Source organism: Ranitomeya variabilis, chromosome 2 (assembly GCF_051348905.1).
Source record: "Ranitomeya variabilis isolate aRanVar5 chromosome 2, aRanVar5.hap1, whole genome shotgun sequence".
Taxonomy (NCBI): domain Eukaryota; kingdom Metazoa; phylum Chordata; class Amphibia; order Anura; family Dendrobatidae; genus Ranitomeya; species Ranitomeya variabilis.
In genome coordinates this window covers 680,037,923-680,055,341 of record NC_135233.1, presented here as the reverse complement: position 1 = coordinate 680,055,341, position 17,419 = coordinate 680,037,923, and the positions used below count along the sequence as shown (strand labels likewise).

Below are 17,419 nucleotides of genomic sequence, written 5' to 3'. Positions count from 1 at the left end.
CCCTTCCACTTGACCAGGTACTGAAGCCTCCGCCTGGAGAGACGAGAATCTAAGATCTTCTCCACCACGTACTCCAACTCGCCCTCAACCAACACCGGAGCAGGAGGCTCAGCAGAAGGAACCACAGGCACAACGTACCGCCGCAACAAGGACCTATGAAATACGTTGTGAATGGCAAACGACACCGGAAGATCCAGGCGAAAGGATACAGGATTAATGATTTCCAATATCTTGTAAGGACCAATGAAGCGAGGCTTAAATTTGGGAGAGGAGACCTTCATAGGAACAAATCGAGAAGACAGCCATACCAAAGCCCCAACGCGAAGTCGGGGACCCACACCGCGGCGGCGGTTGGCAAAACGCTGAGCCTTCTCCTGTGACAACTTCAAGTTGTCCACCACATGACTCCAGATCCGCTGCAACCTATCCACCACGGAATCCACCCCAGGACAGTCAGAAGGCTCCACATGTCCCGAGGAAAAACGAGGATGGAAACCAGAGTTGCAGAAAAATGGCGAAACCAAGGTGGCGGAACTAGCCCGATTATTAAGGGCAAATTCAGCCAACGGCAAGAAGGTCACCCAATCATCCTGATCAGAAGAGACAAAACACCTCAAATAAGCCTCCAGAGTCTGATTAGTTCGCTCCGTTTGTCCGTTAGTCTGGGGATGGAAAGCGGACGAAAACGACAAATCAATGCCCATCCTACCACAAAAGGATCGCCAGAACCTGGAAACAAACTGGGATCCTCTGTCCGACACAATATTCTCAGGAATGCCGTGCAAACGAACCACGTTCTGGAAGAACACAGGAACCAGATCAGAAGAGGAAGGCAGCTTAGGCAAAGGAACCAGATGGACCATCTTGGAGAAACGATCACATATCACCCAGATGACAGACATGCCCTGAGACACCGGAAGATCCGAAATGAAATCCATAGAGATGTGTGTCCAAGGTCTCTTCGGGACAGGCAAGGGCAAGAGCAACCCGCTGGCACGAGAACAGCAAGGCTTAGCTCGAGCACAAGTACCACAGGACTGCACAAATGACCGCACATCCCTTGACAAGGAAGGCCACCAAAAGGACCTGGCCACCAGATCTCTGGTGCCAAAAATTCCCGGGTGCCCTGCCAACACTGAGGAATGAACCTCAGAAATGACTCTGCTGGTCCATTTAGCAGGCACAAACAATCTGTCAGGTGGACAAGAGTCAGGCCTACCAGCCTGAAATCTCTGCAACACACGTCGCAGATCTGGAGAAATAGCAGACAAGATAACTCCTTCCTTAAGAATACCCACAGGTTCAGCGACTCCAGGAGCATCAGGCACAAAGCTCCTAGACAGAGCATCGGCCTTCACATTCTTAGAACCTGGTAAATACGAGACCACAAAGTCAAAACGGGAGAAAAACAATGACCAGCGGGCCTGTCTAGGATTCAGGCATTTAGCAGACTCGAGATACATCAGATTTTTGTGATCAGTCAAGACCACCACACGATGCTTAGCACCCTCGAGCCAATGACGCCACTCCTCAAATGCCCACTTCATGGCCAACAACTCCCGATTGCCCACATCATAATTTCGCTCAGCCGGCGAAAACTTCCTAGAGAAGAAGGCACAAGGTCTCATAGTAGAGCAACCAGGGCCTCTCTGCGACAAAACGGCCCCTGCCCCAATCTCCGAAGCATCCACCTCAACCTGAAAGGGAAGTGAGACGTCAGGCTGGCACAAAACAGGCGCCGAAGTAAACCGGCGTTTCAACTCCTGGAAAGCCTCCACGGCCGCAGGAGCCCAGTTAGCTACATCAGAGCCTTTCTTGGTCATATCCGTCAGCGGTTTAACAACGCTAGAGAAATTTGCGATAAAACGATGGTAGAAGTTAGCAAAACCCAAGAACTTCTGAAGACTCTTAACTGACAAGGGTTGAGTCCAATCATGAATAGCTCGGACCTTGACTGGATCCATCTCCACAGCAGAAGGGGAAAAAATGAACCCCAAAAAGGGAACCTTCTGTACACCAAAGAGACACTTTGAGCCTTTTACAAACAAAGAATTTTCACGCAAAATCTCAAAAACCATCCTGACCTGCGCCACATGCGAGTCCCAATCATCAGAAAAAACCAGAATATCATCCAGATAAACAATCAAAAATTTATCCAGATACTTCCGGAAAATGTCATGCATGAAGGACTGAAAAACTGAAGGTGCATTAGAGAGCCCAAATGGCATCACCAAGTACTCAAAATGACCTTCGGGCGTATTGAATGCGGTTTTCCATTCATCGCCCTGCCGAATGCGCACAAGGTTGTACGCACCACGAAGGTCTATCTTGGTGAACCACTTGGCACCTTTAATCCGGGCAAACAAATCTGACAACAGCGGCAAAGGATACTGAAATTTGACAGTGATCTTATTTAAAAGCCGGTAGTCAATACAAGGCCTCAAAGATCCGTCCTTTTTGGCCACAAAAAAGAATCCCGCACCAAGAGGGGAAGAAGAAGGACGGATATGCCCCTTCTCAAGAGACTCCTTGATATATGAACGCATCGCGGTATGTTCAGGTACCGACAGATTAAACAGTCTCCCCTTAGGAAACTTACTGCCAGGAATCAAATCTATTGCACAGTCACATTCCCTATGAGGAGGCAGTGCACTGGACTTAGACTCGCTGAAGACATCCTGATAATCAGACAAATACGCCGGAACTTCCGAAGGCGTAGAAGAAGCAATAGACAAGGGCAGGGAATCTCCATGAATTCCATGGCAGCCCCAACTTGACACTGACATAGCCTTCCAGTCCAAGACTGGATTATGGGTCTGTAACCATGGCAAACCCAAAACAACCAAATCATGCATTTTATGCAGAACAAGAAAACGTATTACCTCCCGATGTTCGGGAGTCATGCACATGGTAACCTGTGTCCAAAACTGCGGTTTATTTTTTGCCAATGGCGTAGAATCAATACCCCTAAGAGTAATAGGATTTTCCAATGGCTCAAGAACAAATCCGCAGCGCTTGGCAAATGACAGATCCATAAGGCTCAGGGCAGCACCTGAGTCCACAAACGCCATGACAGGATACGAAGACAGTGAGCAAATCAAAGTTACAGATAGAATAAATTTAGGTTGCAAATTACCAATGGTGACCGGACTAACAACCTTAGTAAGACGTTTAGAGCATGCTGAGATAACATGTGTAGAATCACCACAGTAGTAACACAAGCCATTCTGGCGTCTATGAATTTTCCGCTCATTTCTAGTCAGGATTCTATCACATTGCATTAAATCAGGTGCCTGTTCAGACAACACCATGAGGGAATTTGCGGTTTTGCGCTCCCGCAACCGCCGGTCGATTTGAATAGCCAGGGCCATAGAATCATTCAGACTTGTGGGAATGGGAAAACCCACCATCACATTCTTAATGGCTTCAGAAAGGCCATTTCTAAAATTAGCAGCCAATGCACACTCGTTCCACTGGGTCAGCACGGACCATTTCCGAAATTTTTGGCAATACACTTCAGCCTCGTCCTGGCCCTGAGACATAGCCAGCAAGGCTTTTTCTGCCTGAATCTCAAGATTGGGTTCCTCATAAAGCAAACCGAGCGCCAGAAAAAACGCATCAATGTCAGCCAATGCCGGATCTCCTGGCGCCAGCGAGAAGGCCCAATCCTGAGGGTCGCCCCGTAAAAAAGAAATAACAATTTTTACTTGCTGAGCGGAGTCTCCAGATGAACAGGGTCTCAGAGACAAAAACAATTTACAATTATTCCTGAAATTTCTAAATTTAAATCGGTCTCCGGAAAACAGTTCAGGAATCGGTATCTTAGGTTCTGACATAGGATTTCTGGTAACATAATCTTGTATGCCCTGCACACGAGCAGCAAGCTGGTCCACACTTGTAATCAAGGTCTGGACATTCATGTCTGCAGCAATCACAAGCCACTCAGAGGTAAAGGGGAAAAGAAAAAAAAAAATGAGAGAGAAAAAAAAAAACTCAGAACTTTCTTTCTTATAATCCCGCTTCTGCAATGCATTTAACATTTAATACGGGCCTGGCAAACTGTTATGACCCCAATGGCGAGGGTCTCAGAGATATCGGCAAGTCTGCGAAGTACAAAAATCCAGCTCATAGGGCAGTGGTAACTGGGTTGACCATATATCTACTCCTAACGCCAACACTAGAAGTAGCCGGGGAACATGCCTACGTTGGTCGCTAGATGTCTCGCGCCAGCCGGAGAGCTAACTACCCCTAGAAGAGGAAAACAAAGACCTCTCTTGCCTCCAGAGAAACGACCCCAAAAGTTGCATACAAGCCCCCCACAAATAATAACGGTGAGGTAAGAGGAAATGACAAACACAGAGATGAACTAGGTTTAGCAAAGAGAGGCCCACTTACTAATAGCAGAATGTACTAAGATAACTTATATGATCAACAAAAACCCTATCAAAAATCCACACTGGAGATTCAAGAACCCCCGAACCGTCTAAAGGCCCGGGGGGAGAACTCCAGCCTCCCTAGAGCTTCCAGCAAGGATAGGATACAGATTATGTACAAGCTGGACAAAAATGCAAACAAAAACAAATAGCAAAAAGCAAGAAAGCAGACTTAGCTTAATCACGCAGGAACCAGGATCAGTAGACAAGAGCACTACAGATTAGCTCTGATATCAACGTTGCCAGGCATTGAACTGAAGGTCCAGGGAGCTTATATAGCAACACCCCTGACCTAACGACCCAGGTGAGCATACAAGGAATGAATGACATACCCAGAGTCAAATCACTAGTAGCCACTAGAGGGAGCCAAAAGGTAAATTCACAACAGGAAACGCAGCAAGTTGCATTTTTTTTTGCGTCCAACTTTTGGCAAAAAAGGACGCATGCGTCGCAAAATGCAGCGTTTTAGCGTGCGTTTTGTTGCGTTTTTGCTTGCGTTGTGCGCTGCGGCGCACAACGCAAATGTGAACGTAGCCTTACTGATACACAATCATGGATGAATATCTGGTGTTACAGAAAAGGAGGAGTATTTGGAGAAAAACAAGCAGTAATGGTGGATGGTAATAAATCATATGAAGACTGCAACCAGGTAGTACTTGATTGCTGAACTGCTTGTTTTTTCCAAATGAACAGGTGATGCTGCTTTGTGTATTGATGGAGAGCTTGCAGAGAGCCAAAGAATCATATGGCAGAAATGTGCAAAAGAACTCTCACACATGAAATAGCTGTGCATGCAAGTTTCAGAGTTCTTAGGTGCTTTTTAGCTTCCTCCATTAATAGCATGTGCAGAATCACCTGGTCCAGAACCAACCACAAAAGAAGGAGATTTTACCCGAGTTTAATTTTGCAGCACATTGCCTCTGCTGTGTATCACTGAGGCAAGTACCCTGCTCCTCTGATAACATCACCTCCTCAAAACCCTTCTTCGGTTCCCAGATCTGGTCCACCACAGAATCATCATTATTATCATCCTCATCATCCCCTACTCGGCTGACTGTTTCCTCTGTGTGAAAAATGACCTCAACTCCTTGCCCTGCCTCCACAAAATCCCCACCAAGAGATTTGCCCTGGGTCAGTGGGCTACTGCCACTGCCAGTGCCTCAAACACCATAACTCTGACTGACTGTTTACGCTTCCAATAAATCAACTAGAACTTTCTTCAATCCCAGGGGGATGTAGAGGTGTCATTGATAAAATTGAAATTGTACTATGTAAAGTATTAAGCAAAGGATGTGGACTAAGCAGGACATTGACTCACTGATTGTGTCCCTGTTGGAGGCAACATCATCCTCCTGTGACCTAGATGAGTGATGTTGCATAAATTACATTATCGCCTCCACTTCATCACCGATATTGTGCTTCCTAGAAATTAAATAGGGAAGTGTGACCTAAATTTGGTACTACTATTGATGGAATGGCTGATGCCAGCAGTGCCTGTGGTATGTTTTGATTTTTACACTAACACAATCGTTGCCAGTGCCACATTTTAATTCACCATACATTGTGGACATATGTATAATGTTATCCAACTCTGGAAAATATTGCATCAACAAGAAATGCTATGCAGGTTACACGTGATAAAGGCTAATGTCAAAAGGTGTAGGGGATATGATAAACTGTATTTATGTTTTTGCCAAATGTTCTTTGTTTACATATAATTGACACATACATACACTATGGTACTGCTATACCACTAAGGTGTATTACCATTGTTTGTAATATTGGAATTGCTACATCTTATATGTATTACCATTTACTGTATTTGTATGTATTAAATAGGGACAGTTTACTACCCCGGGTTAGCCACTAGATGGGGGAAGAGAACATTACCTCAGCTGGGTCACTAGATGGGGGAATTGTAGTACAGTACATAGTTAACAATAGGAGGGGCTGCTGCTTGGTAAGCCAGGGAATAGTTCCTGGAATAGTTGACTAGGGTGGGAGCGCCCAAAGGGTCCACATGGGCTATAGGCCTAGGACACAGCAGAAGCTACGCACCATCATGAGTGGGCCCAGCATCTAGCATCCAGGGGGCCAGAGCACAGAAGAAAGTACAGCAGCAGCAGAGCTAGCCCACGAAGAGTGACTGAGGCTGTAGCACTGAGGAAGAAGGCTAAGCAGAACGGGAGCAAGTAATCCAACATGTGGCAGATTTTTGCGTGGGCCGCTATTCTTAGGACCGGGACGAAATGGCAGAGAATACCCCCATGAGAAGCATTTTTGCCAAATGTTCTTTGTTTACATATAATTGACACATACATACACTATGGTACTGCTATACCACTAAGGTGTATTACCATTGTTTGTAATATTGGAATTGCTACATCTTATATGTATTACCATTTACTGTATTTGTATGTATTAAATAGGGACAGTTTACTACCCCGGGTTAGCCACTAGATGGGGGAAGAGAACATTACCTCAGCTGGGTCACTAGATGGGGGAATTGTAGTACAGTACATAGTTAACAATAGGAGGGGCTGCTGCTTGGTAAGCCAGGGAATAGTTCCTGGAATAGTTGACTAGGGTGGGAGCGCCCAAAGGGTCCACATGGGCTATAGGCCTAGGACACAGCAGAAGCTACGCACCATCATGAGTGGGCCCAGCATCTAGCATCCAGGGGGCCAGAGCACAGAAGAAAGTACAGCAGCAGCAGAGCTAGCCCACGAAGAGTGACTGAGGCTGTAGCACTGAGGAAGAAGGCTAAGCAGAACGGGAGCAAGTAATCCAACATGTGGCAGATTTTTGCGTGGGCCGCTATTCTTAGGACCGGGACGAAATGGCAGAGAATACCCCCATGAGAAGCAGAAATTCTGGGCATTGAGGACACTAAGGGACTGGAAGACACGGTCCGTCCCGGGGACAGGCTTAGCGGCAGAGAGAAGAGGCAAGGGAAAGCGTTACCAATTGCTGTGATTGATTGTGCCCTGGATGATGTCATGCTGAGTAAAAGAGTTGAAGTTAAAGTGAAGCCGGACTGTGACTCTTTATTTGTGGAACCATCTGCAGAGGAAATAATCCTGTACCGGGAGAACCCAGATGGCGTAGAGGAGCAGCACTGAGGTACTCAGCAGGGAAGTGGCCAGCGGTGATACAGGGATTACTGGCGGCCATGATAACAGCCCTGGCCCCAGCTTTCTACAAAGGTCTAATGCAACAGCTTGCCCATGATATTGGTTTGGCTTGTACTTGTCTGCAATTTGAAAATTTAAACTGATATGCCACTACAGACCAGAACTATTAAATGTCTCAATGTAGTGTAATAATTTCCTTTTTTGATTGCTGGTTAAAGTGAACCTGTCAGCAAGATTGTGCACAGTAACCTACAGACACTGTCAGATTGATGCCGTTACCCTGATTAAAGGGAACCTGTCAGCAGGATTGTGCACAGCTCCCTACAGACAGTTTCAGGTCGGTGCCATTATACTGATTAAAGTGATACCTTGGTTGATGAAATCCATCTTGTGGTTGTTGTTTAATCTTTATTTTCAGTTTTTAGCTAATGATTTGCCCATGCCCCGGGGTGGCCTGTGGGGGGGGGTCTTCATGTGGAGCTCTGCTTAGGTATTCATAATGCAGACTGCTGACAGGTCACTGATCCCTCATTGACCTGCCCCCAAGATTGCATAATGAATACCTGTACGTATTTTTTTTTAAAACCTTTTGCAGGCAGGTGCCAGCCGTGACACCTGTTCTGCAGTATAATCGCATGTTTACCAATAATTAGTGTTGAGCATTCCGATACCGCAAGTATCGGGTATCGGCCGATACTTGCGGGTATCGGAATTCCGATACCGAGATCCGATACTTTTGTGGTATCGGGTATCGGTATCGAAACAACATTAATGTAAAAATGTGTAAAAGAGAGAATTAAAATAAAAAATATTGCTATACTCACCTCTCCGACGCAGCCTGCACCTTACCGAGGGAAGCGGCAGCGTTCTTTGTTTAAAATTCGCGCTTTTCTTTCCTTTACGTGAAGTCCCGGCTTGTGATTGGTTGCGTCGCAGTCACATGGGCGACGCAACCAATCACAGCAAGCCGTGACGTAATTTCAGGCCCTTAAGGATTTTAAAATTACGTCCCGGCTTTGTGATTGGTTGCGTCGCAGTCACATGGGCGACGCAACCAATCACAAGCCGTGACGTCACGGGAGGCTGGACACGCGCGCATTTTAAAATGCGCGCTTGTCCAGCCTCCCGTGACGTCCCGGCTTGTGATTGGTTGCGTCGCGGTCAACCAATCACAAGCCGGGAGGCTGGACACGCGCGCATTTTAAAATGCGCGCTTGTCCAGCCTCCCGTGACGTCCCGGCTTGTGATTGGTTGCGTCGCGGTCAACCAATCACAAGCCGGGAGGCTGGACACGCGCGCATTTTAAAATGCGCGCTTGTCCAGCCTCCCGTGACGTCCCGGCTTGTGATTGGTTGCGTCGCGGTCAACCAATCACAAGCCGGGAGGCTGGACACGCGCGCATTTTAAAATGCGCGCTTGTCCAGCCTCCCGTGATGTCCCAGCTTGTGATTGGTTGCGTCGCGGTCAACCAATCACAAGCCGGGAGGCTGGACACGCGCGCATTTTAAAATGCGCGCGTGTCCAGCCTCCCGTGACGTCCCGGCTTGTGATTGGTTGCGTCGCCCATGTGACTGCGACGCAACCAATCACAAAGCCGGGACGTAATTTTAAAATCCTTAAGGGCCTGAAATTACGTCACGGCTTGCTGTGATTGGTTGCGTCGCCCATGTGACCGCGACGCAACCAATCACAAAGCCGGGACGCAATTTTAAAATCCTTAAGGACCTGAAATTACGTCACGGCTTGCTGTGATTGGTTGCGTCGCCCATGTGACTGCGACGCAACCAATCACAAAGCCGGGACTTCACATAAGGAAAGAAAAGCGCGAATTTTAAGCAAACAACGCTGCCGGTTCCCTCGGAGAGGTGAGTATAGCAATATTTTTTATTTTAATTCTTTCTTTTACACATTAATATGGTTCCCAGGGTCTGAAGGAGAGTTTCCTCTCCTTCAGACCCTGGGAACCATCAGGAATACCGTCCGATACTTGAGTCCCATTGACTTGTATTGGTATCGGGTATCGGTATCGGATTGGATCCGATACTTTGCCGGTATCGGCCGATACTTTCCGATACCGATACTTTCAAGTATCGGACGGTATCGCTCAACACTACCAATAATACATTTTCTTCACATTATTCAGCTAGGAAAAAAAAATCAATTTGAAAATGATGCCCACCGCACCGATAGATGCAACTGCGCAGGCAGCGCCATCTTGTAGGAGGATTTTTTTTTTTCTCCGGTAAGATGGCTCCGCCGGCGCATGCGTAATAGCAGCTATCAGATCACAGCTAGACACCCAGAGCAGCTACTGCACAGGTGCGGCGGGCGCCATTTTCAAATTGATATTTTTTCCTAGCTGAATAACGTGAATAAAATGTATTATTGGCACATAAAACATGCGATTATGCTGCAGAGAAGGTGCTACGGCTGGCACCTGGCTGCAGAAGGCTTTTTTTTTTAATTATGTAAGGTATTCATTATGTAAACTAGGCTGCAGGTCACCGAGGGATCAGTGACCTGTCAGCAGTCTGCATTATGAATATCTAAGCAGAGCACCACATGAAGCCCCCCACAGGCTGCCCTGGGGCTCGAGCATATCATTAACTGAAAACTGAAAATAAAGATTAAAGAACAATCATATGATGGATTTCATCAACCCAGGTATAATTTTAATCAGTATAACGGCGTCGACCTGACACTGTGTCTAGGTTACTGTGCACAATCCTGCTGACAGGTTCCCTTTAAGCAGGTACATTCCCCCTGCTCAAATAGGATAACATAACAACTAATGTAAGGGAGTAGTACAGTTGTGCTCAAAAGTTTACATATCCTGGCAGAATTTATGCTTTCTTAGCCTTTTTTCAGAGAATATAAATAGAATTATAGAATCATAGAATGGTAGAGTTGGAAGGGACCTCCTGGGTCATCTGGTCCAACCCCTTGCTCAAAGCAGGATTCAAATGTTAACACAAAAACTTTTTCTCCACTCATGGTTAGTGGTTGGGTGAAGCCATTTATTGTCAAACTACTATGTTTTCTCTTTTAAAATCAAAATGAAAACCCAAAACATCCAATTGACCCTGATCAAAAGTTTGCATACCCTGGTGATTTTGGCCTGATATCATGCACAGAAGTTCACACAAATGGGTTTGAATGGCTACTAAAGGTAACATCCTCCTCACCTGTCACCTGTTTGCTTGTAATCAGTGTGTGTGTATAAAAGCTGAGTGAGTTTCTGGGATCCAGACAGACTTGCATCTTTCATCCAGCCACTGACGTTTCTGGATTGAGAGTCATGGGGAAAGCAAAAGAATTGTCAGCGGATCTATGGGAAAAGGTAGTTAAACTGCACAAAACAGGAAAGGGATACAAAAAGATATACAAGGAATTGATAATGCTAGTCAGTAGCATTCAAAATGTGATTAACAAATGGAAAATCAGCGGCTCTGTAAAAACAAAACCACAGTCAGATAGCCAAAAAAAATGTCATCCACAACTGCCAGGAAAATTGTTCGGAATGCAAAGAATAACCCACAAATAACATCAGCTGAAATACAAGACACTCTGAAAACTAGTGGTGTGGCTGTTTTAAGATGCAAAATATGGCAGCACTTAAAGAAAAATGGGCTGCATGGTCGAGTTACCAGAAGAAAGCCATTACTGCGCAAATGCCACAAAATATCTCGCCTTCAATACGCAAAACAGCACAGAGACAAGCCTCAAAACTTCTGGAACAAAGTAATTTGGAGTGATGAGTCCAAAATTTAACTTTTTTGCCACAACCATAAACGTTAAATTTGGAGAGAAGTCAACAAGACCTATGATGAAAGGAACACCATTCCTACTGTAAAGCACGGAGGTGGATCGCTGATGTTTTGGGGATGTGTGAGCTACAAAGGCGCAAGAAACTTGGTCAAAGTTGAAAGAAAGATGAATGCAGCATATTATTAGCAAATACTGGAGGCAAATTTGCACTCATCATGAAGCTTGTATAACAGTGTTCATTTGAAATTCATGAAGAACAGGAGAAGTTCCAGAAGACTGGAGAAGAGCATGTGTTGTCTCTATCTTCAAAAAGGGAAAGAAGGTGAACCCAGGGAACTATAGGCTTGTGAGCCTGACTTCTATACCTGAAAGATCTTTGAACAAACTATTAAACAACATGCATGCAAGTACCTGGTTGAGAATGAAGTGATTAACCAAAGCCAGCATGGGGTTGTAACTAATAAGTCATGTCAAACTAACTTAATTTCCTTCTATGACAGAATCACTGACTGGGTGGATCAGGAAAATTCAGTAGCTATAGTGTGTCTTGACTTCAGCAAAGCATTTGACATCTATATTTGATTTGATATCATACCATCCTTATTGAAATGACCAAGTATGGAATGGACAAGGCAACTGTTAGGTGAATTTATAACAATCTTAGTGATCTGACCCAAAGAGTGGTCATAAAGTACTGCACAAGCTAGGAGGGATAGCTAATACTAGAGAAGACAGAGAGAGGATTCAAAAGGATCTATGCAAACTGGAACTGTGGGCAGCAAATAACAGAATGGTTTTTAACAAGTAAAAATGCAAAATCCTACATCTGGGCATGAAAAAATGCTAAAAACATATACAGAATGTGAGGAATAGAGCTAAGCAACAGCACATGTGGAAAAGACTTGGGTATACTAGTAGATCACAGACTGCACATGAGTCAACAGTGTGATGCAGCAGAAAAAAGGCAAACACAATTCTGGGTTGTATTATCAGAAGCATAAAGTCTAGATCACGTGAAGTAATTATCTCCCTCTACTCCTCTTTGGTCAGACCTGGAATACTGTGTTCAGTTTTGGGTAGCACATTATAAAAAAGGCATTAACAAACTGGAGCAAGTTCAGAGAATAGCGACAAGAATGGTGACTGGTCTGCAAACAATGTCCTATGAGGATCGTTTAGAGGAATTAGGAATAGTGATGAGCGAGTGTACTTGTTACTCGGGTTTTCCTGAGCACGCTCGGGTGATTTCCGAGTATTTGTTAGTGTCAGGAGATTAAGTTTTAATCGCCTCAGCGGAATGATTTACAGCTATTAGCCAGGCTGAGTACATGTGGGGGTTAGCTGATTGCTAGGGAATCCTCACATGTAATCAAGCTGTCTAGTAGCTGTAAATCATTGAGCTGCCACGATGAAAACTTAATCTCCGAACACTAACAAATACTCGGAGATCACCCGAGCGTGCTCGGGAAAACCCGAGCAACGAGTACACTCGCTCATCACTATTTAGGAATGTTTAGTTTGCAAAAGAGAAAACTGAGAAGAGACTTAATAGCTGTCTACAAATATTTGAAGGGCTGTCACAGTGTAGAGGGATCATTCTTATTCTCATTTGCACAAGGAAAGACTAAAAAAAATGGGAAGATATAGATTAGATAATAGAAAAAAAAATGTTGACAGTGAGGGTGATCAACGAGTGGAACAGGCTGCCACGAGAGGTGGTGAGTTCTCATTCAATGACAGTCTTCAAACAGAGGCTGGACAGACATCTGTCTGAGATGGTTTAGTGACTCCTGCATTGAGCAAGACACATGAAAGCTGTGTTTAAAAATCATGGTTATTCCACAAAATATCGATTTCTGAACTCTTTCTGAGTTAAAACATTAGTATTGTTGTTTCTAAATGATTATGAGATTGTTGTCTTTGCATTATTTGAGGTCTGAAAGCCCTGTTTTTTAATTTTTAATTTTGACCACTTCTCCTTTTCAGAAAAAAAATACAAAATTTATTGCTTGGAACTTCGGAGACATGTTGTCAGAAGTTTATAGAATAAAAGAACAATTTACATTTTACTCAAAAATATACCTATAAAGAGAAAAAATTAGACAAACTGAACCTTTTGCAGTGGTCTCTTAATTTTTGCCAGAGCTGTATATACTGTATATACTGCATATTTTAAAATGCATGTCATAGTCCGCCCTGACTGGGTGCGCTAAACGATATGATGTGATAACTGCACGGCATTATGAAGATGCTCGTGTGGCCATACGTACTGTTATGTGAGCCCGCACTCTGGCTAATTCAATATTCAGCAACGTGTTAAATGGCACCAGGTATTTTTGTTTTTTACTTTTTGCCCAAATGAAATCGAAAATTGTTCAAATTCACCAGGACCTGCGAATTTCATGAAATTCAACTCAAATTCAATTAGCAGCAGACGTTTTGATCATCTCTGTACCCTTGTGAACCTTGTGGCATGCATCATTGTACCACATATTAGGCAAAAATACTCTTGTAAAAACACTGATGAACGATTGCATACAGGTGCATAGAAAGGACCCTACTATACCATTAGATGAGATATTTGATGGGCTCCTTATAATGTAGAACTGTCATACGATAATATGAAGGAAACCCTGTGATCACCAATGCTTCTAATTTCCTATTAGCGGCATTGTAGGTCCAAAAATGCAGAAATGGAAAGAAAATAACTAGAGTGGTGTAGATACAGCCGAATCTGCTCTGCATTATGGCCTCAAAAATTGTTTCACTTATCTTATAGGCTTATATACATGCCTGTATCCTGAAATTTTAATATGATAAATTACAGCATCCATAGACTTCTGTAAGTACCCTACTGTGAGATTGTATGTTCTCCCCAGGTTTGCATGAGTTTCCTCCCAGCACTCCGGTTTCCTCCCACACTTCTAAGACATACTGATAGGGAATTTAGATGGGGACAGTGATGATGATATCTGTGATATCTGTAAAGTGCTGTGGAATATGATGGTGCTATATAAGCAAGCAAAATAAAATATTGAGTTATGAAATACTGCACCTCTGTGATCTCCATTGAATGTCATATTATGCACCCAATAACCTCATGATGGAGAAACACAGACCCGTTGTGTCCTTGAAAAGCCTCATGCACAGATTAATTATACACACGAGGCTTAAATATAACGCTAGGGAAAAGGAATATTGCACTTTCAGAACTTTTAACTTGTGAATAAAGTTAGACAAATTTTTTTTTATAAATGTAGCAAAACAGCACCAACTAATACATGACAACTGGTATGGGCAGCATGGTGGCTCAGTGGTTAGCCCTACAGCGCTAGAGACCTGGGTTCAAATCCCAAGAAGGACAACATCTGCATAGAGTTTGTATGTTCTCCCAGTGTTTCCTCCCACACTCCAAAGACATACTGATAGGGAATTTAGATTGTGAGCCCCATCGGGGACAGTGCAGATAATGTATGCAAACTGTAAAACGCTGTTGAATACCTTAGCGCTATATAAAAATAAAGATTATTATTACGGACACTTTTTTTGCTTTTGGAGGTTCAAGTAATGATTTTACAATATATGGATAAAAAAACCACAAAACCAAAACAAATAAACAAAGACGGAAGCAGTCTGAAATAATATAGATCACTTTATGCATTTTGTGAATAAAAAAGTCAAGCTACAGTATGTTTTAGAGTTACTTTACCTTTGGTCACTGCTGAAACAAACCACATTAGCAAAAGTAGAAGAACAAGAGGCCTGGTGAGAACTTCACTTAATAAAAAATGAGAGAAAGTAAAGTTCCAGAACGAGCAGAATTTGTATTTCCATTGTCACGCAGATTGTCGTTACCTGTTTGTCTAGGATCTGGTTGGTTCCTGTCAGCTGCGGCACTCTGCTGCTGTAGTATGAGGTCCTCTGTGGTGCTCTCGGGAAGCATTTTCCTGGTGTATGGGATTGTTTCCCAGGGGACATGGATCTCTATGGAATAGATGCTCTTCTCTTCCCAGCTGCAGCAGACAGTGAGTTTACCTTGCCCAGCATGGCTTCATACGGGCTGCAGGTTTTAAAGTGCTGGTGCGAACAACTTTGTTTCTATTTCAAAATACTTTGCCCTTCAGTGACACAGACTGCAACTATTCTTAGCAACCTATGGCAGGCTCAGGGAGGGGCCTTGTGCGGCCGCATATTGTTCTGTGCCTGACACAACAACAGCCTGAAACATGGAGCATTTCTGTTCCCTTCATTTGCATTCTTCTTATGATTAATGTCCCGTGTGTGCTTCATTACAGGATTTAAAGCTCACCTAAGGTCAAAACCTGTTACTTGACTCCTTCAAGAATTTGCAGCGTAATGAATAAAGTTTCCCTGGTTGTTATTAGACTTTTACAGATTTTCCTTAAAGAAAAAGTCCCTTTCCTGGGTCCTCTCCTCAGTCTATCTAGAACAGGGATGTCAAACTCAAATACACAGAAGCTTGAACAAAGTCGCCGGCCAACCTTGATATTTATTAAAAAAAATGTCTACAATTGAGGAAGTTTTTCCTTATCAAATATAACGATGAACTTTTTCATATGGAAACAAACTTAAAGGGTTGTCCCACTAACAAAGTATATTTTAATTAATAGATCTTAGAATAAAATATTGGAATAATATAATATGTTATGCAAGAGCAGTAAAAAACATATTGTCCCAGTGGCCTAATTTAAATATGTAATAACAAAGCATGAAAAACCTTGAATAATACAGACAATAACGTAGACTGCTCAAAAAATAACGGGAACACTTAAACCACAGAATATAAGTAAATCAAACTTCTGTGAAATCAAACTGTCCACTTAGGAAGCAACACTGTTTGACAATCAATTTTACATGCTGTTGTGCAAATGGAATAGACAACAGATGGAAATTATTGGCAATTATCAAGACACACTCAATAAGGGAGTGGTTCTGCAGGTGGGGACCACAGACCACATCTTAACTCCAATGCTTTCTGGTCACTTTTGAATGTTGGATGTGCCTTCACACTCGCGGTAGCATGAGATGGACTCTACAACCTACACAAGTGGCTCAGGTAGTGCAGCTCATCCAGGATGGCACATTAATGTGAGCTGTGGCAAGTAGGTTTGCTATGTCTGTCAGCGTAGTGTCCAGAGACTGGAGGCACTACCAGGAGACAGGCCAGTACGCCTGGAGTAGTGGAGGGGGCCGTAGGAGGGCAACAACCCAGCAGCAGGACCGCTACCTCAGCCTTTGTGCAAGGAGGAACAGGAGGATCACTGCCAGAGCCCTGCAAAATCACCACCAGCAGGCCACAAATGTGCATGTGTCTGTGGTTAGAGTGCCCGACGTCCACAGATGGGGGTTGTGCTAACAGTCCAACACCATGCAGGACGATTGGCATTTGCCACAGAAGACCAAGATTGGTAAATTTGCCACTGGCACCCTGTGCTCTTCACAGATGAAAGCAGGTTCACACTGAGCACATGTGACAGACGTGACAGACGTGACAGAGTCTGGAGATGCCATGGAGAGCGATCTGCTGCCTGCAACATCCTTCAGCATGACCGGTTTGGCAGTGGGTCAGTAATGGTGTGGGGTGGCATTTCTTTGGAGGGCCACACAGCCCTCCATGTGCTCGCCAGAGGTAGCCTGACTGCCATTAGGTACCGAGATGAGATCCTCAGACCCCTTGTGAGACCATATGTTGGTGCGGTTGGCCCTGGGTTCCTCCTAATGCAGGACAATGCTTGATCTCATGTGGCTGGAGTTTGTCAGCAGTTTCTGCAAGATGAAGGCATTGAAGATATGGACTGGCACGCCCGTTCCCCAGAACAGAATCCGATTGAACACATCTGGGACATCATGTCTCGCACTATCCACCAACGTCACTTTGCACCACAGACTGTCCAGGGGTTGGCGGATGCTTTAGTCCAGGTCTGGGAGGACATCCCTCAGGAGACCATCTGCCGCCTCATCAGGAGCATGCCCAGGCATTGTAGGGAGGTCATACAGGCACGTGGAGGCCACACACACTACTGAGCATCATTTCCTTGTCTTGAGGCATTTCCACTGAAGTTG

The 17,419-nt window shown here is 44.3% G+C and overlaps 1 protein-coding gene across 2 annotated transcripts in view; it reads right to left on the bottom strand.

The window, feature by feature from the left end:
- SLC2A12 (solute carrier family 2 member 12) overlaps positions 1–15,526 on the bottom strand; it is a 149,530-nt gene extending 134,004 nt beyond the window's left edge. The window contains exon 1 of one of the 2 annotated variants that reach the window (XM_077289329.1): positions 15,191–15,526. In XM_077289329.1, coding sequence (XP_077145444.1) covers positions 15,191–15,278 — 88 coding nt within the window. In that variant the 5' untranslated portion in view covers positions 15,279–15,526. The remainder of the gene's footprint in view (positions 1–15,190) is intronic. The other variant, XM_077289328.1, reaches the window with a different exon arrangement.
- Positions 15,527–17,419: the final 1,893 nt, after the last annotated feature.